Here is a 24722-nt window from a genome sequence, read left to right on the forward strand (position 1 = left end):
AGCTTTGGAAGAGCAAACTGAGTTTACGTTGCTGTGTATACCCAGAGAAGCTTGGGCTGTACCACACTGGGATGATTACAGCAGTATCTCCTGCAGTGCTTTTTTAGCTCATGTGATATTCCTTGTGAATGCAGCTGTAGAATAACGTTCTCATCTTTCTTAAACAGTAGTGCAAGAAATCACTAGACCGTTTTGAAAGCATTCATTTGAAAATGAATATTCTCAATATGCTTACTTTCTTTGATCATGTGCTTAGTTATTCATTGTCCTCTGCATATTAACAAGCATTGGGAGGCATAATTACTGTAACAGCCAAATTATCTTCTGGTCTGACACATGCCTGACCCATCAGACAAGAGTGGGTGCTTCTGCTGAAACTGACAATTGAGAACTTGAGTTGTAAGAGGCTGGAAGACTTTCAGTCTCTAGTTCCTGCTATTCAAGTTAGTTGTTAATGAGACTCTTCTAACTTCATTTTACTCACACTTTTCTGTTACGTTTTCTCATGTATCGTGGCATCACTGTGAGCTCTGTGGTTATATGTCAAGACTAAACTGTTTTACTTGTATTAAACTGAACAACTAACTTAGTATTTATTTTTAGGTTCCTCCAGTGGTGGACTCTTGGGTAGTGGATTTAGTCAGAAGACTGCTCCATCTCAGAAGCTGGGAAATCAGTGGCAGAAATCCCCAAAACCACCAAGTACTTCATGGCAGTCTCAGACTAAATCCAGCACAGCACCTAAGCCCAACTACACAGTAAACTTCAGTGTTATTGGAGGACGAGAAGAAAGAGGAGTCAGAACCCCAAGCTTCGGTAAGTTTTCTGAATGTATTACTTACAGTGGCCCATATGAAGTTAGTTGGGTGCACTGTTGCCTGCAGAAGCTCTTGTACCTCCATATTTTTATTTACATTTAGGTTGTATCTAATAGAAAACAGAAAAACAGAAGTTCTTGGCAAATCTTGGCAAATCCTTTTTGTATCACTGGGTTTAGAAAGGTAAATTCGATCTATCTGGGGAGAGATGGTTGATAATGTTTCATGTTAGTCCGTTTGTGATACACAGGGAAAGGGATGCAACGTTATTCCAAACTAAAAATTAGTACCTACTCTTGAGAAAGTTTGAGGCTAAACTTACTGGAAATTCTTGGGTTTCAAACAGATATGGAGACAGGACCAGATGTAATCATACTGGGAGTAATTTAAGATGCTCCAACTGAATAGGCAAACGTAGAGTTATAGGGATGGGCACGGCCTCTTCTACATCAACTTTCTTGGAAAATATTATTTTCCTGGCGTGTTGGTATTAGGATTATGCCTCCCTTTAGCTGGCATATAAATGAACAACAGATACTTTATGTTGAAATGATTCTGTTGATCTGTGTCTGGAAAGAAGTGACAGGATGGAGAGGCAGTGGGCATGAGTTGCAGCATGTGGAAGTCTGTAGAACAAGGCAAAAAAAATGAATTAGCATGATGAAGTGCTGAAATGGGATGCTGTAGTTCCTCTCCCTTGAAAACAGATGGATGTCAACTGGTCAGAGACCTGAGAAATGAACTGAGTTGTCCCTGTTTTGAGTGAAAATTGGACTAGATAACATCCAGAGGCCTCTTCAGAATTCAGTTATTCTACAGTTCTCTGAAATGTGTTGGTTCTATAATGAATATTCCTGTTAGTATTTTATCTCTTCATTATACTGTATAAGTTGCAACACTTAGATGTTGACTACATACTTCTAACTAGAGCAGTTGAAAAACTGCTGCATAGCCATTAGAATTAACTTACAGAGAAAAAATGGAACCATTTCCAAAACCATGAACAGATAGATGTGTGCTCCCTCAAGTCTACTCCCATTTTTAAAAAAAGAGGACATGCAAGTGTTCAGTCAGATGGATGCACGTGAGCTTGTCTGTTCTGTTAGACTGAAAGCTTGTCAGTGATCTCCTTTATTCTTGTCCTTCTGTTAGTCTTGTGGAATTTATCAAGTCACTGAAGAATGTTTATCATGGTAGTGATACGTGCCAGGGGTGTGTATCTGAGTGCCATGTATTTCCGCCATTAATGTATTCTCCTTTGTAACTTTTTATTTAATGTTCTTCTCCTTCCATAGGTCAAAAGCCAAAAGTTTCAGAAAATGACTTTGAGGATCTCTTATCTAATCAAGGATTTTCAGCGAAATCTGATAAAAAGGGACCAAAGACTATTGCTGAGATGAGAAAACAAGAAATGTCTAAAGATATGGACCCCTTGAAGCTCAAGGTTTGTTTAACAGTGATTTTGATTTAAGTGAAAATCTGATCTTAGCAGAAGGATACAATGACTAACAGAGAAACTAATGGCCATGGGTTTAAAATGCAGCCACTTGCCCTCCACCCACTGAGGTGGGATGGTGAGGAGGATTGATTAAAAAGCTAAAACTTGTATGTTGAGATAAAAATGGTTTAATAACTGAGATAAAGTAAAATAATAGACTGGACTGGGTTGGAATAATAACAATAATAATTTAAGAGAGAGAGAAGAAGAAAGCCCAGGAGACACTAGTGATGCACAGTACAATTCCTCACCACCTGCTGATCAGTGCCGAGCTCGTCCCCAAGCAGCAATGGACAGCCCACAGTTGACTCCCCCCAGTCTGTGTACTGGGTGTGATGTTCTGTGGTATGGAATATCTCTCTGGCCCGTTTAGGTCAGCTGTCCTGACTGAGCTCCCTCCCAGCTTCTTGTGCTCACTGGCAGAACATGGAAAACTGAAAAGCCTCTGACTCAGGGGAAGCACCACATAACACACCAATGTTTTAGTTGCTGCTGTCAGCATTATTATCATACTAAAGCCAAAACACAGCACCAGCTACTAGGGGAAAAAATTAACTCTATCCCATTCTGATAAAATAGAACGAAATTTTATCTTTATTTAAATCATGTGACTCTAGAACAATTAGCAGGAACAAGAGTCAGTTGGCAATGAAGTAGCAGTGATAATAGCACAAAAATGTATGGATGGAATGCAAATTTCTGTTTCCTTCAACTAAACTTGGAGAATTAAAGAACGAGTTTTCTTGTCAAACTCCCATTTCTCCAAGCTAGAACTACTCTTTATCTCTAGTGTTCCCATAGGTCTCCTGGGAAAAGATAGATTTAACTGATAATACAAAACCATGCTTTAAAAAACAGGCAGTTGAGAATAGCTGTCTTCAGGGTGACCACATACTTGCATTTACTGGTTAACAAGTGCTACTGCTGTCCTAAGAAACTACTAGGAGGTGCAATTCCGGAAATAAGCTATATAACTAATTTGGGAGGTGTTACCTGATGAGCTGTTCAGATTTTTTTTTTTTATGTGTTACTCATTGATAACACTGCATAATAATATACTTTCAGTTTCGTAGCCTTTATGGTGTTTTAGAAAAGTTTGTAGAAGAACCTTGGAGGGGTGCTCTGAAAAGGGAGTGCACAGTTTGCGTGGTTACCTTTTAACACAAATCACTGCAAGTGGAAATAAATACAGATTTTTATTTACCATACTCATTGTTGATAGATGGCAGAGATTGTCATATTACATAAGCATTCAATGAAAACACTATCACGATATCAGTGGCTTGAATATTGCTGTTAAAGTTGGAAATGGCCAGTTATCAGAATAACTTTGTCGGGGATATCTCAAAGAACACTTTAGTTTGTGCTCCTCTTCCAGTTGCTTAAGTAAACATTGACTATTAATATACATGATCTTTTGTACAATGCTTGTGCACTTATGCTTTTTTACAAATCAGGTAAGAATTTTAGTTAATTAACCTTGTGCCCTGATGGGGACAAGATTAATGTAATTTGAGTGTAATATCTAATTGTAACATATGCTTTTAATTACTCCTGACAATTCCCTTGTCATTGTTTTTACAGAGGTTTGTAATATGTAACTATCTCAGTAATATCTCTTGCAATGACTGAATTTCTGCGGTAAACTAATAACAGTGAACTACTCCTGAGTGGTAGATGAAAAGTTTCACTTTCAGATGGCTAAAACAGTTGAACTTGGGGAGTGAGTGCAGTAAGACAACTGTGCTTGAGTCTTAAAATTGTAATTGTGCACAGAATGAGGATTATGTCTGTAGATAGACTGAGAATCCTTACAGTGCTGCATTCAGTTCTATATATTCTGATTTTCCCAGATTCTTGAATGGATTGAAGGAAAGGAGAGAAATATCAGAGCATTAATATCCACTCTTCATACAGTGCTTTGGGAAGGGGAAACTAAGTGGAAACCAGTCAGCATGGCAGATTTAGTAACTCCTGAACAAGTAAAGAAGTACTACAGGAAAGCAGTCCTTGTAGTTCATCCAGATAAGGTGAGTGTGGTCCTCTGATCTTCTTTACTTTAGAAGGACTACAAGCTGCTTTTACCACACTGTACTAGTCACTGGAAAATGCCTTGCTTCTTGATCAGCACTCTAGGTGCTCTTCACTTTGCTTCTGTTGTCTTCTGAATGTGGTGTCCTGCTGCATTCAGGTAGTCTGGGATTTTTCTTGTCGTCCTGACACAGAACAGAATTCAACAGGTAAGCATTAATAAATGAAACATCCTATGAAAGATGTACTGAGCACCAAAGTCAGTTATGCTGGATTCTGACTGCAGGCAGGTTTAGTGCTGGTTAGTGGAATCTGCCTTATTTCCGTGAGCTGTTATTTCAGGTCTTTTAGGACTATGCACCTGTAAATGGAGACTCAGAGGCTGCCATAGCAAAACCATTAGGAAAAACCTGCTGAACCTTGTTTACTAAACAATTTTTACTAGAAAAAGTAAACTTTAGTAAACAAATGATCAGATGAAAAGTATGTGATAAGTGTGATATTCCAGTAGTCTTTTTAAAATATTTAATGCATTCCATGGTTTGTTAGTCTTCCAGTGTATGAAGGTACCTTCTTGTTCTGAGCTATTGCTCTGAGTTGTATTTTAGATACAAAGATAAGCATTGAATATACCTGGTTTGAATTTTCAGGCTTGCTGTTTAGTGGTTGTGAGTGGTTGTGGTTCAGTGAGCAGTAGTCTCAATTCTGTGTCGTCTTGTGTCCATAACAGAAAAAAACAACACACTCTTTGGGTTTTTTTCTCCCCCCTGTCCTTCAGTATTTTTGGCTATGTGGCTTCTTCTTTCACCCTTGTGATGTTTTTTTGGTGTTTTCTGGAGGCTCCTCAGTGCATCAGTGTCAGAACACCGCTCTCTTTGAGGCACAGTCTTCTTTCTCATTTATTTTTTTCTGCCACTTATCCACTAAAGCACCCTCTAAAAGAGTCAATACAGTACTGCAGCTGGCAAGAGCTAAGCAGCAGGAGAAGGGGAAGGATACTGGAAAGGCCTCTGAAGCTTCCCTTTTGTGTTGGAAAGAACCTGGTAAAATAATTCCTGTTTTGGAACTGGATCTCTATGAACCACGAGGGTTGGGTTCTGTTGGCCCAGAGTCAGGGCTGCTGTGAAACAGGCAGGGAATCGTGATCAATACTGTCTTTGAGTGTGGAAGGAAGCACACAGGAAGTGCAATGTAATTCATGTTACATGAATTGCATGAATCTTAACATCAGTGACAATCAGCAACAGATTTTACTCCAAAAAATCCCATCCAGAAGGAGTTGTCTTAAAAAGTACTCAGATCCTTGTGCACTACTGCAAGCTGTCTCAGGAAGCAAATGCAAAAGTTACTTATTTGATCGGTTAAGTGATAATAACTAAAACTTTTTATGGAAAGAGTTTTGAAAACTGTTTTTAGCTAAGGTTCAGTTACTTATGAATTGCACTGTAAGCCTGAAGATAATTTAAGGAATCCAAGGGCTTGGTTTTGTTTAGAATACTTGTGGCAAGCTTTGGATAAGGTTGGAGAGAGTTACGTGTCTGCAAAATTATGTTCACAAATCAGTCTAAAGTTGTTGAATAAGAGGACAAATATAAAAGGAGTGAGATCTTTTCTAAGTCACCTAATTCCTAATATTTTTATGCTTATTATATGTTCTGTTTGTCTTCAGGCCACGGGACAGCCTTATGAGCAGTATGCCAAAATGATCTTCATGGAATTGAACGACGCGTGGTCAGAGTTTGAAAACCAGGGATCGAAATCCCTTTTCTAAAACTTCACCTCTCACAGAACTGCTTCCAGAAACTGGAGCTGAGCATTGTTGTGACTTTATCGCGCCTACGATTTATGAAGCGCTTTTTCCATGATTTCAGCGCAGTTTCTAGTCATGCACTTAAACGTGGGGATGTATTTTGTAAGATGTAGAGTACAAAGCATTACATAGATCCACTAAGAAAAAAGCTGCTCAGTACCTGTAGAAATCACAGTCTGGGAGTAAAGATTTCTCTTCAGTTTTATATATGAGAAATAGAGTTTTAATGAAGCTAAATAATTTCTGGCGTATTAGTATGAATTATAAACCATTCCAACTTCATTGATCTTTGCTGTACCTCTACCTTCCCAAATTTGTCTGTTCCTTCAAGTAGTTTTGTGATTCAACTTTGATATTTGGTGCCTGTCGCCTTCTTCAAAGTGCTGTAGTTAGCAGCAGTGAATTTGCTTGGCTTATCTCAAACCTAAGGGTGTATATTTTCATCTCTATTTTATGTAATCAATCTGATAATCATTCTGTAAATAATGTTTTCTGGCAATACCTGTGTTCCTTACAACAAAGTAACAGTTGTTTAGCCAAAAAGACCTCAGATGTGGGGAAATCAGACAGGGTTGTTCTTGATTTTTTACTTTTTTTTTTTTTTTTTTTAACATATCATGAATCTAGAAACAAATTTTGACTTTAAGGTCTGCATGTTCCTGCTGTTTTATTATTTATTATAAGGTGGTAATCTGACCTGTGCGTATTTTCCTGGTTCTTTAAATGGTGTCTCTTGCTTCTGATTTCAGTGGAACGTTCCTTTCGTTGCGCTTCAGATACTCTGATAGAAATAATTTTATTCTGAAACTTGAAGTGTAAGCACAAATGTTTTACTGTGCTTTGAGTTGTCTGAGTATTACATTACTCATTGTCATCTGGAGAGCGTTTAAAGTGCTTTAACACGTTTTGCTGCATGTCTGAACTTCTGTATTTTTGAGATAGGCATGGCATCCCTGTATGTAAAAACATGGGGTATATTTGTTGCATTTCTGCTCACCTACCTTCCATGCACTGCCTAGTGCAAGATGAGTAGAAACACAACTTGGTAACAAAGCTTGCCCTGTTTTCTCATCCCTATTCAGAAGGCACTTCTGCACTAGTGCTGGGGTGGATGAATGCAAATGACCAATGACTGTTATACTCCGTGTAATAAAAAATGCAGTTTTCGTATCAAGTTTGAAAATATTGAAAATTAGTGTTGGAGCATTAAATCCTTGGCAGCAGTCTCTTGATTCAGTACAGTTGGGCATTCAAGGGGATATTTTGACCATCTTGCCTTTTTATATGAGAGGGAGGCTGTATCATTATCAGAGGTAACTGTTCTGCTGAGTAATATCTGAACAGAAAACACGAGATTCTAATGTCACCTAAACAGTGTGTGGGATGAGATTTTCCACTTCCACACCAGCCCAAGAGTTGATGGGTTAGAGATGTGTGAACACAGGTTGCAATTTATGGTCTCTAAGCTCTGATCCAACACAGTTACTTATTAACCTCTGGTCAAGGGGTTTGTGTATATTTGCATATATATTCAGCTGCTGTGATTTTTTTTTAAATTTTTTTTAAGATGAAGCTAGGATTAGTTATGGATCAAAAAGTTTGAATATTATTCATAGCTGCAGTTCTATTTCAGTTCCTGCTTTGAAGCAGTCTTAAGTCTCAGTAGATTTCTTCATAAAAGTATATAACTTGCTGTCTGATTTAAAGTAAGAGTTAATCTTTTTTCCTTGGGACAATTCATTAGCTCTTTGTGTATGTGTTTTGCATCCATGGAAATTAAAGGCTTCTGGTGGTAGGATAGGTTTGTGGGAGACCTGCACGGCTCTTTACAGTTCTAGGACAAATGCTATCTAATAATAGGTTTAAAAAGACATATACAAATATTTAATGACTTTGACTGCAGTCCTAAATACAGTTGAGAGAGAAAGCACTTCTGAGGGAGCTGCTTTGAGTAAGGAAGGACTTAAAAAAACCCCATGTTTGCACATACAGGAGGCTTAATTTTGAGGCACACATTTTTAATTGCTCTTTTCTTGAAATAGGTGTTGAAAAAGTTAAAACCTGAGAACTGGGAGGAAAATACCTTTTCTGGATGATGTCTACATTAATCTGCTTTTATTTCTCTACTCTTGCTTGCAAAATTTTCATCAGAGAAGAACCTTAGATGTGATTTTTAAGTGAGCAGGGAAGCATGAATGCAATGGTCTTATCTAGAACTGAAGATCTCTTGAAATTGATCCTCTCTTTTTAAGATTACAGAAAATCATGAACTTTGGTTCTTGCAAGAGCTGTTTGATAATTACCAAAATTTCAGTTGGGTTGACAGAGCAGCTTAACTTACTGAGCTCAACTCAACAGAGATGGCATAGTCATCTCTGGTTCTCAGTGGGGGAACGGGCTGATTTGCTCTGTCCTGCTCCTTTCTGTGTAGTTGAATTTTGCTGCTAAGATTCTGGGAGATGCTCAGTTTGATAAGCCTTTGAATCCTGATATTGAAACTGTTTCAGATAGGTTTGTTTTTTTTTTTTTTTCTCTTTTAGGTGACTGTCATTTAGCTGTGTTGCATACAAGAATGCAAAAAATGGGGATTTCAGTAAGGCTCTGTAAGCAAACTATAAGTTGAAAATTAAAAAGAAAAAATAAAAATTCAAATGATGACTATGAACCTAATAAACTGAAGTTTTGTTTTCTGTGGAACACAAAGCAGCATGAGGACCACTAAAGGTGTTTCTTAGCGTTAGGCTTGTATATTGAATTTTTTAGTTACAGGAACCTGGAAAAGGGAAATCAGAGTACATTTCGTATAAACATATATTAAGTCTTAATGTTGCTTTTAAAGGAGAGGGTCATTTGGAAGAAAAGTCTAGCAGTTCTGTTTGAATTAATCTTAAAACAGTAATAAAAAATGGTAGAAAATCTGGGAATAAGAGCTTTTGCAATCTTTTGCATACTCTGTACTTTGTTGTTTATTGTCTGTCTGCTGTTTGGAATAGGACTGCACTGAAATGATTACACACACATTTCACTGTGGCTATATTCTTAGTGTCCACAACCTGAAAGGCTTTTAGAACAGGCTACAGAAAAAATGGTTCATCAGAGACTTGGCTGGATTCTCTCTTTGCTTAAAATGTGTATTTTCAATTCATGCTTATTATTCATTGCGCAGTTGAGTTCTGAAGGGTTGAAGCCGTGCCCTGAAAGCTGAAATTTTTATATCTGCATCTGCCAACAGCAAAGTTTGAGACTGAGGTGACTGAGTTGTGCCGGTGGGTTAATACCTGAGCCTGCCAGGCTTCGCACGCGGCGCTTGAAATTCTGCGGTGAAGAAACCAAGTCTCTTCCTCCTTCTCACCCACGCTGGTCACTCCTCTCTCTGGTAGCAACCACTGACTAATGCCATGCATCTGTTGCAGCCTACCAGGGTCCACTTTTTAAAAAATAAGTAGGTTGACATGGTTATTGCAACAACAAAGAAAAACAAAGCAACAGAGATTAAAGGAAGACTAGAGAAGAACACCCAGGCTCTAAACTACATCTGAAATACTGTTTTCTAATTCTCTCTTCATTGACCTACTCCTACCTACCTCTGCTAAAGACAGGTCTAGATTAGTAGAGAAAACCTGGTTTGTAGCCTGCTTTTCCAGCCGTTTTAGAGTGCTGCTGACTGACTGTAGCACGTGGCAGTAGCAAGTCTGGCTTTCCTTTTTATTTTTTTTCTCAGAAGTTTCTATAAAGCAGCGTTTCTAAAATGATAGGGCAGGTTTCCACTAGTTCTTTTTTTAATTAAATTGCTCGTTACATTGCTGTTAGAGTCAGGCATAACTTTTTAAAATAGAGATCTGTGAAGAAAAATTGGTGTTAAGAGTGTGCGTGACTGGAACCTGCCTAATGGAGGTGAGTGATGTATTTTGACCATGTTGGAGGAAGTCATTTGGTGTCTTCAACCTTGGCATGCCTGTTTGGTGTTTCCTAGTGCTGTCAGAGTTCCTTAAGAGCAGTGAAGAGTGTTAGTGGTTAGTTAGACATAAAGCCTGGAAGGAAAATGTCCTCTGCACTTAGTTGGGTCAAGTTCAGATATTTTGCTGATCAGTGGTAGTTTCCTTCAGCAAAAACAGAATGGAAAACCTACAACAGTGCCGATGGAGTACCTTTCCTTGGAACAATGGCAAGGTCCTTGGTGTGTTGCACTTGTGAGGGTAACTAGTGCTCAAAAAAAATGCCTTGTTTACCTCCATTTTCTTGATAATTCGAGAGAGTTCCTCCAATGTCTTGCCAAGCACAGAGCAATAGTTCCTTTCTGAATGCAGGCTACATCTCAAAGCTTGCATTGCACAAGAAGAGTATTCTGCAAAAACCAAAGCAGAGTTTGAGTGCAGCTGAAATCTCATCTGCCCTCTGGGACTGCTGGGTTACATGCACCATCCCACCTCCCAAGGCCAGACCAGTTTCCCCAGCAGTGCCAGTGTGTTTGCATAGTAGTTGGCCACTGCATTCTCTGCTGTTCACAGGGTCGTTTCAGGGATGGGATAAATGTGGGAACTTTGTTGCCCCTTAGCTGTGTCCTTAATTGTCTTAACAATTGCAGTGTAACGTCTGCTCTGTAAAGAAGTTCAAATTAACCTTGTATGAGTCATTTGACATTTTCTGTCAGGAACTTCCAGGCGATTGACCTGCGAAGCTGTAAAAGGAATGTATCATTTCCCACCCTTCAAGTCTGTCCCTGGTGCAGAGCAGTTCAAGCTACCAGTTGCCCAGTGACAGGGAGCTGAGCTGTGCTTCTGCCCTTGATCAATCTTGCAATGCTTGCTTGCTTGCTCTCTGTTTGGGTGAGCTTGCTGTGGGCTGCAGTTTAGACTTCATTAAGCTTCCAACATACGCTCCAAAAACACAAATTCAGTTATTTTTTATGAAGGATACATGTTGTCATAGAAGCTTTTATTACCAAAAGGGGATTAAGAGGCATCGTGAGAACTCCCAAAACTCTTTAGTGGAATGTACTGTATACTTGCAACGTAGATTTCTAGAAGTGATTGTCTTCTCTGACAAGGTCTTAGCTTGCTCTGAGATCCTTATTGTATTTATCTGTAGTTGTGATTGTACTTTCTATACTTGTGGTTTTTTTCTGGTTTGGGGTGTGTGGAAGGACAGAACAGACATTCCAGTCCTTTTTCTTTTGCTATCTTTCATGAAATGCAATTGTATTGTGTAATTTTGCTACTAGTGAAATGAAAATTATACCTGTATGTATATAAAGGTAATATAGTCGAATTAAGCCTTGTTTAAAAGTAGATTTAATGTTTGGTTACAATGTCCTTGAACAGAATATTTTGCTTTGAAATGTATTACAACCTAACCAGTGATCAATTAAAACAAGCAAAATGACTTTGTATGTTTCCTTCTTTAGCAAGAGAGAACACCCAAAGCATTTCCACTGCCCCTTTCAGAACAATATGCATTTATTAGAGAAATGGTTCTCATTAGTGTGTTCAAGCTGGCTGAACCTGTTGGGAACCAAGTGGCTCTTCAGAAGTGTCTCTTCTGTTGGAGGGGTGTCCCTGCAGCGTTCTCTGGGATTTGGCAGCTCAGTTTTCCAGACTGCCTGTGCTGGGTTTTGGGGTTCTTGCACAGGACCTGATGTGGTGCTGTTCTGCTGCCCAGGGGAAGCTCTTGCCTACGTGTTTGGCAGTGATCAAAGGGAAGGGGAGCAAGAGCAAGGGGACAAGCCTGAGGCAGGAGGGAGGAATGAGCAGCCTGTAGAGATGATGGGGGAGTGAGATATGGTGATGAAGGACTGCAGATCCCAGAAATCTGGGGGAATGCTGGATGGCAAAGGGTGAGTTGCTGCTGGGAGAATACTAGCAAGGTGCTCAGAAGCATCTTTTGGCTCCCTGCTCTCCAACTAGGATGGACAAGCAGAATCTCTCATAGTTGGGAACAAGCCACTTAGTGACACTGAGAATGTTTCTTTAAAAGTTAAAAGCACAAAAGTATAGGATTACCACAGGGGTTCCCCAAGGAGAAGTGTGGAAAACAGAGAGGATATAGGAGAGTGGACAGATGTGACCAAAGAAGGATGGGTGGAATGTGCATGGGTCAGGAAAGAGAAGTATTAGCAAGCAAAGCAAACACTGTTAGGGAAAAGCCATTGCCATTGATTAATGTTTTTCATATTTTGCCTACTACTTTGAATAGTCTGTTGAGTTTACATGAACTTAAGATAGGTCTTTCAGCACCTCACTGAATAATCCTTCTCCTTATATCCTGTACAGAACATGCTGCCACTTTTGCTATGAGTCAGTTTACTCCTAATGTGCAAAGATGCTGAAACATGCATTGATACCTACTTCCAGTCCTTCACCACTGCAGCAAAGAAGGATAAGAGCAACAAGGCTGGTGAAGGGACTGGAGCATAAGTCCTATGGGGAGAGGCTGAGGGAGCTGGGGTTGTTTAGCCTGGAGAAGAGGAGGCTCAGAGGTGACCTCATCACTGTCTATAACTCCCTGAAGGGAAGTTCTAGCCAGGTGGGGGTTGGTCTCTTCTCTCAGGCACTCAGCAATAGGACAAGGGGGCACGGGCTTAAGCTCCGCCGGGGGAAATTTAAGTTGGATATCAGGAGAAAATTCTTTACAGAGAGAGTAATCAGGCATTGGAATGGGCTGCCCAGAGAGGTGGTGGATTCACCATCCCTGGAGATTTTTAAACGCAGATTGGACGTGGCACTGAGTGCCATGATCTAGTCAATGGACTGGATTTGGACCAAGGGTTGGACTCGATGATCTCGGAGGTCTTTTCCAACCCAATCAATTCTATGATTCTATGATTCTATAACATTAGTCAAGCACATCTTTCTTTGCCCTATACAAGGCCTCCAGCTACTCTGATGTGTATTTGGAAAGACTTGAGTTGGGACAACACTCCACTGCAGATAGAAACCCTGAAGAGTCAAGCTGGCAGACATCAGTATGTAGTTACACCAGGCAGAAAGTGTTACAAAGAAATAGCATGGCCGTAAATTCAGTATCAAGCAGAACAAACAAAACAGCAAGAGCCAATGGGAGATTAAAAAAAGGCAGCAGAAACACTGAGTACTGTGGGGCACAGAGCAGCCTGTAGCAGTCAAAGCTTTCCAAGTCTGTACTTGTAGACACCTGATCTGGATGCTGGAGAGCTGAAGAGAATATGATTTGCCTTGACGTAGCACTGCCTCTGTTATGAGGGTGAGAGGAGGACTTCTGGCAGATTTTTGAGCAAAAACCGCTGAAGAAGGGCAAACGGAGCATGTAGGTAGGTGAAGACTTGAACTGGAAGGATCCCTTTGAACTTGTAAGAGACTTCATCTCTTATAATCTCTGAAACTGCTGGCTGTTCTCCTGGAATGGCTTCAGCTCCTAATCAAAGGTCTGGGCACACAGGAAATAATGGCTGTGATGTTCTCTGGTGTATAATGCTGCTGGGAGACCCAAAAATTAAGCAGTTATCTTTGTAGGGGTGTTTAGGGGCTCACGTTTGGTAAGGCCTCACTTACTAATGGCCATTATCTGTCGGTGAACTGCACTGCTTGCTTCCTTGTGCACAGTTCTGGGGAGCGGGAAGACAGCAGAAGTACTCTACAGGAGATGGGATGGTCAGTGCACTGCCTCCTTGCCAAACAGTGTGCAGTGTGTTCAGCATACTTCTGATGTGCAAGACAAAACCTGAAGAGACAGCTCATCCAGCTTGCTCAGGAAGCTCATTTAAATTACAAGCCTCTTCAAAGGTTTAACATTGCGGGGATGTCATGAGCTATGAAGCACAGAGTGCTTCACTACCTAGCTTAGTGTTTTGAATTTGGTGCTCCCACTGGGTCTGCTCCTGTCCTGATCCCTGCTAGCTGGGTCCTGTCAGTTTCCCTAAGAAGCTCAAAAATGCTGATGTTGGCAGTCTTCCTAGCAGCTATTAATGATGTGTTCGACCCAAAGACTTCCCTCTTGTCGCTGGTTCCAAGATATCATCTTTCTCTGGGTTTCTGGAGTTTCTAAAGCAATGAATTCACCAGACTTCGTGTGGAAACTGACCTTCGTCAAAGCAGGACCTGCAAAACTTAGTCACTGTTATGTCTCATAGGTCCTCCTTTCCTGCTGCCCATCTGCTCTGTCCACATCCTAGCTTAGGATGCCTTAAAGGCAAAAAAGGGTGCCAGGTCTATTCTAGGGATGTGTGAACCACAAGAACTGGACTCCCAGGTGTGTTTCAATTGATTGAATTAAGGCTGTTGAACCTGGTGCATGTTCTATGTAATTTCACCAAGATGTTTTTGTATACTGTGGCTAAATTTGCCTCTTGTGCCCTTACTGACTCAGCCTGAAACCAGGGGTGAATGCAGGGTTTGATTACCAATATCTTTTTCACACAACTATCTTCACTGTGGAAGCTGCCCACCTTTTTTCTTCTTCTACCAGGCTTTTCTGCTTCACCTACCAGCATGAGCCTAACACCTATTAGACCTGGAAACTCCTCGTCTGCTTCTGTGCCCACCTGCTGCAGCTTCTTCCCTACCTGTGTAAGGCATGAGCCTCTGTCAGACCTCTGTATTTCTTCTCCTGTGTGTGGGAAACCATGAGGAACATGTCCCTCATAGAGAGCTGAACTGCAATTGTTTACCATCTCCAGATGTAAAAAAGGGTGGTTGAGGGTTTCTTATAAAATCTTCCTAGGAACTCATCCAAGGGGAAGAGAGAGAAGGGACTCCATTCTCTGCTCTGCTTTTCCTTTTTTCTTGGCCTCTTCTTGGACCACCACCCTTCTGCCATGTACACCCTCATAGTGGGTGGCAGCTGCATTGCTCCCCTGAATAAAATGCACCTGGCTGCACATGGAATTATTTATCATCAATAATCCTATTTCCTTGTTTTGATTGCCATCTGCTGGCAGAATGACGTATTCATCGCCATTTCACACCGGCACCACACAGGTTTATTTAACCAAGCCTGAGCCACACTAACCATTTTGAATGCCTTTGCGTGGTTTGTGTGTGAATGCTGCAGAAAAGGGCTGCCTTTGAATGTCTGAATTCGCAGGCTGACAATGCCTGAGGCAGAGCTAGCAGCTCTCTGGAGCTGGAAGAGCAGCGGAGACCCCCAGCTCCTCTCCCAAAGCTCTGCTGGGGACTGTGTTGTGCAGCTGCTGCGGTTTCCAGCAAGGGCACTGCTTTAGCCCTTCAGGTTCTGTCTCTGCTGTCTTCTTAGAGCTGGAGAATGAGGAAGAGGAGACGCAGCACAGGACTCTGAACTTGGGGTGAGGGATGGATACAGACAGATGGGGACACATGACTGAAAGTAGCAGAGGAGACTAAAGGGCTAGGTGGGTACATCCCAGGGCTGTGCATTGCGTGTGCCCAGCCTGTGGTGAGTAGGTGTGACTTCAGTACAGACATACAAGTATTTAGAGTGCAGGTATTCAGGCACAGACATCTGCATTGGGAGGAGGGAGAACAGACTAGGCATGCAAAGCTTCCTGGCAGTGCAAACTGCTGTACTGTCCTAATACTTGCTCCCAGGAACTGAGGCTGTACTGGCTGTTAAGCCCAGGTTGCTTCACCCCTGCTGAGGCTGTTGAGGTGACTGGGTGTGAGGTTCCTGGGTGGCTCCAAAGGGTGCCTGCCTGCACTGTCCAGCACTAGTCTCATCCTTAACAAGCGCTCTAATAGAAAAGACTGATCTCTCACCAGTGTTCCTGTGCCCCAGCATGAGTGCCACAAAATGCATCTGATCAGCGTGTTAAATACTTAAACTCAGGTGATGAATCAAGTTCTGTCCTGGGAAGTTCCCCATCTTAAAAAAAATAATGCCAGCAGCTTCAAAAAAAAATTGTTGGGCATTTATTTACCCTCATGCAGGAAGATATAAAATTCAGTCTAAATGACAGCAATTCACAAGGAGATAAGCAAGACCTTAAAAGCAAAGTTAGAATTCTACCTGGATGGAAACTGCATCTTTAATATGATCAAGCATTTTGTGTAGGTAAATAAAATCAAATGAGCTTCAACTTTTAATTCTGTTGCTGTCAAGTGTGATGTGTCTGCTTCAACCGAGAAATCATAAATGCAGTTCTTTAATTTCAGTGCTATGCAAATAGTATTAGAAGATGACTCCAAATGCTGGAAGATCAGAATTTGCTGAATCTTTCAGCAGATCTTTAGCATAGACTGGAAGATCTATTGCTGTGACCCATGATGACATTTAATACTTTGTATCCTTTCCCACAGATAGTCTGAAATGCATTTCCCAAAGACACTTCTCCTGGCACAAGTATTTGCAGTTCTGTGGAAGCAAACAAGGAAGGAGATGTCAGAAGACCATGCATTTATCCAGAACTCTGAAATTAAGCTCCAGTTCTGCAGAAGCTGGAGTAGCTTTGTATCCCTTAACAGGCTGCATCAGTTTCAATGATCCCCACCTGCACAATGCACAGGAGAGGGCACACATCCACCTGTGTCCTCCTGCCACTCTCCCCTGCATTTTCTCCCAGGAAATCACTGGAGTTCAAGGCGAAGAAAACCAAGTGGTTTTTTCCTTCCCTCCTTTCAGAAATGGCTTGAATTTTACTGATTTTCCCTCTCTACTTCCATCTCTGAAGTCCCCAGCATAAGGCTGTAGACATACTGGAGTTCCAAGGAGGCCACAAAGCTGAACAGAGGGCTGGAGCACCTCTCCAGCCAAGGGAGCTGGGGTTGTTCAGCCTGGAGAAGAGAAGGCTCTAAGGTGACCTCACTGCAGCCTTGTAGTACATAAAGGGAGCTTACAGAAAGGAGGGAAAGGGACCTTTTTCAAGGGCATGTAACGACAGGGCAAGTAGCAGGAGTTTCCTTGGAGCCCAAGGACCTGGACATGTCCTGGCTTCGTCTGCGGGCACAGGTTTGCATCTGAGTTGGCTCCTCCAACATAACAAAAGAGTAAAAAGTTTATCCTAAAAAGCTCAAGGCTTTGCTTCTAGCACTAGTTACTTCATCAATATCTTGCCTTAGCCCCTCCTGTGCATTGTTCATTGTCATGCAAACCCTATTTCCAGGAAAATGCTCTGTTGATATAGGTTAATATTTTTCCTCTCATTCTTGAGTATATTTAGGATGACCGTATGTTTCAACCTCACACGTACTAGTAGATTATATTATCTTGCCTCCTGCGGGTCCCCAGGGTTAATTAAACCACAATTATTCAGGTTCGCTCTTTCTTTGTACAAGACATGATTTCTTAGGAAGGAAGAACCATATAATTGCACAGGCTGAACAAAACTTACTCTAAAAGACTTAGGCAACAGCTCAAAAACAAAGCTCAAAACCACAGGAAAAGGGCAGGCACTGGCCATTAGACAATTCTGCTGTTGTAGCTGAGACAAGCTAGGCAGCATGTCTAATCCTAAGGCAAATTGCAGGTGATGCATCTTAACAGATTTTGCAGAGATGGCTAAATCAAGCCAAGATAGATTCAAGGCCTGACACAACCTGAGGTCTAATAAAACAATGTTACGAAGCTCAAGGTCTGTTATGAGAGTATGGTTGAGCTACAAGGTTACAATTTCTAGGTAAGAAAAGGCAAGTCCAAGGTCTCTTAAGATCTGAAATTTCAGAAATTCTATTGTGCCAGTGTTTGTGGCAAACAAAAACACCCACTTTCCTCTAAGGAATTGCCAAGAGTTACAAGGAATTAAGTCCTTCAAACAGCCTACAATACCAAAGACTCTGCAATGAGAGGTCAATACTTGGAATAACTTGGATAGCTTCTAAAAAATCTAAGGTTTTGTACCTTTAGTACAGGCCCTGCAGGCCCCATGTATTTCCTATTTTCTGATGTGTCTGTGTCTGAGATAATGTTTGCCCTTGTTTTACACATCCAGTTATAGATGCTGAAGCAATTTATTTTTGGAGCAATGAGCATGAACAAGAAAGCAGTCTGGCACTCTAGGCAAATATGTGCTGAGGCAGAGCCTTGTTTTCAGATATGTGGCTTTCTCAGAATTATCTGCTTATTGATCTCTGCAACTTCAGTGCTGGAGTGATCTGAAACAGTGGTGATTTATCTATGTTTCTCTCTATGGCACTTTTGGAAATCTGAAGTGCCTCTCTTGGCATTAAATATAACTGCAGTCGTGTCTCCACTTAGCTTTTCAGCTACAGCTCGGCTTTCTGCAGCAGAGACCAGCCTGTGCAGTGGGAAGCCTGGCTTGGCCAGATATGCCTCCTTGGTGACACAAGGACACCATGGTGCCTGTGTTTCCCGGGCTGTGCTCCTGAGGTGGGCCCAGGAGTGGGTCTGCAGGAGGCCATAAGCCTTCATGGAGGAGAGAGGGTTTCTGTGGCATTAGCAAGGTGCTGCCTTCCCAGGAGAGTTTAATAAGAAAATCATGCTTTGTAGTTCCATTTCTTGCTAAAGGGCAGAATAAATATTGATGTGCTAGTAAGATCCAGCTGAGCTGTCTGAATAATCCTCTAATAAATTGTATAATAAAGAAGTGAATTCAGTGGGAGATCAGCTGTTTACACTGATCTGTAACTGATCTCTAGCAAATAACAAACCTACTTAGCATCTTTCCTGCTTTCAGTGAGACCTTTCAGCCCTGGGGACATGGAGGATGAGACGGCACAAGCTGTTTCCCACCTCCCTACTTGCAATGGCATGGTTTGTACAGTCACCAGGATCAGGAGCACACTGTGCTGTGGGAGCCACTGCTGGCCAACTGAACCATGAGGCTTTGCATGAGCAGTGTGCAGCTGCACGGACTGGTGACTGGGATGTGCTGGCTTGCAGAAATACCTCTCTAGGCAGAATTGATTCTTCTGTTGCTGCAGACTCAACACCAAAAGCTGACAAGGTAGCTGGCTCTGCATTGCTGCAGAGGGGACTGTTTGTAGAAGCTTGCTGTAGTGCTTGGAGACTGCTGCAGGAAGCAGGGCAGCTCTGTGATTCTGGGTACCTGCTGTGGTCTTGGACCTCTGATTTCAGAGCAAACCTTTTGGAAACACGGCACATGATAGCTGGGAATCTGCACAGTGCTTCCCCAGGGACCCTGTCCTAGATCCACCTGTCTTGTGTGACTTGGGCTCCTGGAAGAGGGTCTTGGTGTGTTTGCTTTTGTGACTCCAAGGCTAATCAGACCTTGGGGTTTCTGGAAAGCTCAATACACTGTGATGTTGTGAGCCTGAAGCATTGGAACAGCTGACCATGCAAATGCAGGTCTAATAGTTCAGCATCAGAGAAGGGATTTGCCCTTCTCCAGTGTCTCATGTGATGGCAACGTACCCTTTTGTGCCACAGGTCAATGAACTAAATAAAAGGAATTGGGTGCCTTCAACCAGCTCTCTAGGGACACTCTCTCCTGCTCCTGCTGTTTCCCCTTGACATATCTCATGCTTGGACAGACCAGAGGAACCAGCCTGTTGCTGTGTGTCCTGTAAATCCTGTCTGAAATGTCTCGAAGAGGCCTGCCCCTGCTCCTCTTCCTGTCATAGCAGCTAAAAAGCATGGGACTCCAAGTTCTCCTTATGGTCCAAAGTTGCACTTACTCTACGTGCCCTTCTGCAACAGACACATCTCTGCATAATACAACAGTGCAAGAGGCCCTGATGTTCAGCCTGGTTCTTCCTTGGTACCACAAAGGGACAGGCACTTCCCACAGGCTTCCCTCCTGCTCCCCTGCATCTGACAATTCCACTGGGCTGTGGGGCACAACACCTTTTAGAGCTTCCCATCCTCTGCCCAGGGAGCTGCCCAGAAGCTGGGCCTGAGATCGTAGCGTTTGAGCCAGGCACTGAATGTGCTTTGTCTTATGTATGTACTTCGGAGCCCTGCTGCATGTCTGGGTGAAAGGCTTGCTGGGTTGCAAATGATGCAGAGCCCTGGGTTGCTGCACCCTGTCAGTTGGAATGGGCTGACAGCATCACCTTTCTGCTGCCTGCACAGCATGATCTGGATCTGCCTCCTTCTTGCTCACTCTCTGTGTGCCAGAGGGCACAGAGACTTAATTTGCCAGCAAACAGAGGCGTTGGGCATTCAGAGCACGTTGCCGTACGCATGGCCAGTTCTACTGCTAGAAAGCCTTTTTTTTCCAGTGTCTGTGAAATAAGATAAGCCAGACAGCATTACACTGGTATCAGTGGACAAAAGAATCGAAAGTAAGGATTTTACATAACAACAACAACAAAAAAAGATGTATCGAGTCTGAAGTTAGATGATTCATAAAATAATTAGCGTTTCCGACCGTGTCCTAATTTCAGACAAAAGTGAAAATACAACAAGATGAACAGAAAATGATGGGTTATGCTTTTGGAACAAGGCACTGTAATTGAGCCAGATGGGCCCAGATGTTTCCTCACACTCTGACTGAAATGATCACCTATTCAGGGAGATATGTTGTGGGAGAAACTGCAACAAGAGGAAATTTTCCACAAGCAGTGATTACATTAAGGAGACTTGAGGCGGCTCTTACTGCTCTAGTGAGGCTAATTGTATATGAAAATAGGGACATTTCATGGCCTGACTTAAAGATGTGCTTACTGCTGCTCACACTTCAGTTTGCATTTTGATTCAAGAAAGAGTTCATAATCAGTCTCCTCTTTCATCACCTGGCTTTGACTCCAGGTTTCCTTTTGGTCATCTGCTCTTTCTGTTCCTGGCTAATGCAAACAAACCTCTTCTCCCTGTGTTTTGGCTTTCTGGAAGAGTTTGATAACAGCAAAGTGTTTTTCTTCTGATCTGTTTTTAGAGTTTCAGTTTGAAGTTGCACCTGAGTGAAATGGTTTTATATCATTGCAACATTTGACATGATCAACCTAACCAGATATCTTGGAAGAGTGCGTCACACTGTAAAGGTTTCCCTTCCCTCTACATGCATTTGAAGCTGTCAGGGGATTTTGTGTGTGTGAGGAGGTGGTAAGCACATGTGCAATCCTATGCAGATGTGTCCACATGAGAATATGGAGGTTTAAAACCACAGCATTTGGTGCCTAGTTGGTGTTAGGAAGATGCTGAGGCCATCAGGTCTGGAATGGGTGTGGGCATGGGGATGTTTGATCTATCTGTCCTGGATGCTCCTTGCACTCCTCCTCACCTTCTTGGCTGCAGTCAGTCACATGAGGTATGATGAGAAAGAAGGTTTGGTTTATTTTTCTGTCCCAGGCTGTGGTGCTCCAGTGCACAGCTGTGTGGAAGTTGTCCTTGGACAGCCCTGACTGCATACCTCAGTACCCTGTTACTGTTACTTGATCCTCTGCTTTGCTGTCCTTCTTCCCTTTCGCAGCTCAGCCCCCTCCCAGATAAACTGAACATACGTACATATATGAATCAACAGGGGCGTGGCTGGGAAAGTGAAGTAACCAACTTCAGCTCTAAGAAAGTCTTCTGAAGAAAACCTCACAGGTCTGAGAGTCAATTCTCCTGTTCCAAATGCTCTCAGAGTGAGGAAAAGGGGCCTCTCCCACCTGGTCTAACCCTCAAAGTTCTCCACTGTCAGCCTCTGCACTGGAGCTGTGGCACTTTGAGTCCCACCACACCCCCAGAAGGGAGCTGATAGGCCTTAGATGGCATGGGATGGGGCCTCTGCTTCTTCAGAGACACTCATTGGGAGCTCTACCCTTCCTCTGTGAGCTGTATCTCAGTCCAGCCCAGCTGGGATGGAAGGCAGGGTATCATTTGTCCATATTAACATGGCAGAGAGGTATTTCTCTCTCAGGTGCACATGACCCAATTCCTCCACTGTTGGAAATTAGTTCCTCCTAGAGAGTTTGTCCCCAAGCTGGTGGAGCAAAAACCTGCGGTGAAACCCATTGCTTACTTCTCTTCCCTACTTGAAAGTGTGTTGCCCAGGGATTTGGATTTGTTTTACAGCCAAAAAGGAGACTGTGGCTTCCCGTGGCTAACCCAGGGCACCATGTTTCTCAACCCGTGATCAAAATGCCGTTGCAGATTGGCAGAGGATCAGCACAAACACAGTGTTTGACATGCTCTTTGAGGTATGAGAACTGCTGTATCCATCAAACACAACCAGGTTCTTTCTGGGAAGGGACTCTCAAAAGGAGAGCAGTGGAGATCTGGTCAGCAAGCATCAACACACATTTCTGCAGAGGCTTGCTCCCCTTCAGCCTGGCAGCTTTAGTCTGAGCTCCCGTTCAGCACTGCAGCCAGATGGTGTTCTGATTCTTTCTGTGGAGACCTGTTTGCAGGTCTCAAAGGGTCTAGAGCTCCATGATAGCATAATAGTCCCTGCGGTGAACTGCCTTATATATTCACCACATAAGAAAAGCTTAAAGTTGTTAGTCAAAGCTTCAAGTGTGCTCTGGATCCCTGTGTGTGGATTAATCACTGAGAGCCCCAGGGGTCAGAGCTTATACACATTCAATTGTTTCAAGCAACACTACAAGCCACACAGCTGTTAAATCAAAAAAAAAAATTCTTACTAATGTAATAACTCATCACCACCCCCTTACACCTGTTACCCAGTAGCTTACAAAATCTCCTTTCTGCTGATGCGAATAAAGCGGCTTTGCTTTCCCCCCCCTTTTCAGTAGGTTTCTGGGTAGGAGTTAGCTGTGCAGAAACAGAAATTACGTGAGTTTCTGGACTGATCTTGATGTAGGAGGCAGTACCCTACACAGCACTCTCCTGTGCTGCACACAGCTGCAAGGGAGAGCACATCAGCAAACCGCAGCTGGGAGGGAGGGAGATGCAAGGGCTCCTTGTGCATCCTCAGGCAGTATAGCTGCACAGAAACATAAACCTGCCTTGAAATACACCTTGGTAGCTGGTTACCTGCAGCTATCACTACCACTGGACTCAGAAGTGATAGATACTCATTTAGGAAACTGACCTCCTAGGTAACCACTAATCCTTCCTTAAGTATGTCTGTCACAACGCATAGAAGTGCGTGAACCACAACTCCCAGATGGAGAGTGCTTTTTGCATGCACTCTGGGAAGTTCCCTCAGCTTTGGCAACCCAAATGCAACAGTACTGATGAACTGGACAGCTTCTCCCTCGGGATTGCATCACAAGCTCTCTTTGTGAGTTTTTTGTTTGTTTTTTTTTCCCCTCAGAAATACAGGGCAGTGAGAAGATGAGATAAAGACAAACGGCAGTGCTGTGAGACCCACTGATTCCTCAGCAGATTCACAGAAACTGTCGTAGGAGTGCAAAAGCTGTTCTCCTGTCTCTGGTTCGTGTTGGTATTTGAACAGTATGAGATACTGTGAGAGTCACTGAACCTGAATCAAAGTAACTTTCAAAAAAAGAGGAGATGCTTGACAATGAATATGAACACAAAGTATTCCAGCATTTTGAACCCTGACATTCAGTAGCTTTCACCTGCAGAGATCCCTCTGAGGGATCTTGTATTTCAGAGAATTCCTTTCAAAACAAGAATCAGTTGCTAAACCAGGGGAGTCTGAATATTTATTCAGCCTTAGCTCTGCCCCTTTGAGTGTGACACAGCAGCTCCCTACTGTGAACACCCTTCTGCTGTCATATTAGCTTGGACTGGGAGCTGTGTTCACAGAAACCCTGGGAAGTAACTTTTCCTATGCTAGAAACATTGCACTCTGCTTCCTGGAAGCACAGAAATAGGCAGGGATGTATCTGCCACCACTTGTACACTCTAGTTCCTTCCAAATAGATATATATCTCACCACTGTTGGTAAAGGAATTTGTTTGCCTCACTGGTTTTAAACACAGGTTTTGTTTGTTTGTTTGTTTGTTTGTTTGTTTTGTTGGATGCAGAAACAAAAAGTCTTTAGCAGTCCTTAATTTCCAAAATCATTTTAGTCTATCATGAATGTACAATGGTCAAATCTTCCTATGAAAACTGATGTTCTTTGTTGCCATCACAGTCAGTCCAGGACATGCCTCCTCACATGGGCCAGGTGTCAGTAAAAGCGGAAAGAAACTTTAAAAAAACCCAAACCAAACAAAACACAAGGGTTAGGTCACTTTTATAAATGTTGTCTGGTTACTGTCAATACAGTCTTGAGCAAACAGAAGCCACCAGTAAATAAATATGACTAGCTCTTGACCTGTGAAAGGAAATGCCTGTCTCGTCACTGCAATTGAGATGGTTCCCAATAATGGCTCTGATTCAGTCCTGGGAGGACACTTGTGGGATAATATCACAATGAAAATGGCACAGGTCCTCATTTCCACAAGTGGTTGCACCCTGCTCTGCCACTGCATTCTGCAGGATGCTACAGCTGGAGAATTTGCTGCTCCTGGCACCTGTCTTGCCCTTGCTGCTCCCAATGCACTGGTGAGTCAGGCAGGCAGATTCAGCTGCTAACTGGAAAAACTTGTTCCTTCTGATACAGCCTGGACTCCACATGTGGCTCAGAGGTGTCTGCTTGTATTTCAATTGTAATCCTCCCATGCAGGGCCTAGAACATGGAGCTACTGGCATGAACGTGCAGTTACCTAAGCAATGGGCTCCCAACAGTGCTGCCTTCTCCACATTTCCCACATTTTCCTTCACTGTAGAAGCTGGCTTGTGGTAAGCTGTTGGCTGTCCAGGGGAACCAAGTTTCTGAAGAGTTTGAGCCCCTTGTATATTTGAG

General features: G+C 42.6%; 1 protein-coding gene and 1 long non-coding RNA gene across 3 annotated transcripts in view; one reads left to right on the forward strand and one right to left on the reverse strand.

Annotated features, from left to right (window-relative positions):
* The window catches only part of GAK (cyclin G associated kinase), a 75510-nt gene extending 63970 nt beyond the window's left edge, over positions 1-11540 (forward strand). For both annotated transcript variants that reach the window (XM_027745144.2, XM_027745145.2), the window contains exons 25-28: positions 604-816; positions 2114-2262; positions 4170-4346; positions 6017-11540. In XM_027745144.2, coding sequence (XP_027600945.1) covers positions 604-816; positions 2114-2262; positions 4170-4346; positions 6017-6118 — 641 coding nt within the window. In that variant the 3' untranslated portion in view covers positions 6119-11540. The remainder of the gene's footprint in view (positions 1-603; positions 817-2113; positions 2263-4169; positions 4347-6016) is intronic.
* Positions 3500-10520, reverse strand: LOC120322876. Its single transcript, XR_005562814.1, has 2 exons — positions 10387-10520; positions 3500-4532 (listed from the first exon to the last, which is right to left on the reverse strand). It is a non-coding gene; the product is annotated as an uncharacterized LOC120322876 (long non-coding RNA).
* Positions 11541-24722: the final 13182 nt, after the last annotated feature.

This window comes from Pipra filicauda, unplaced genomic scaffold, assembly GCF_003945595.2.
Source record: "Pipra filicauda isolate LSUMZ 115617 unplaced genomic scaffold, ASM394559v2 scaffold163_size1657671_pilon, whole genome shotgun sequence".
Classification (NCBI taxonomy): Eukaryota; Metazoa; Chordata; class Aves; order Passeriformes; family Pipridae; genus Pipra; species Pipra filicauda.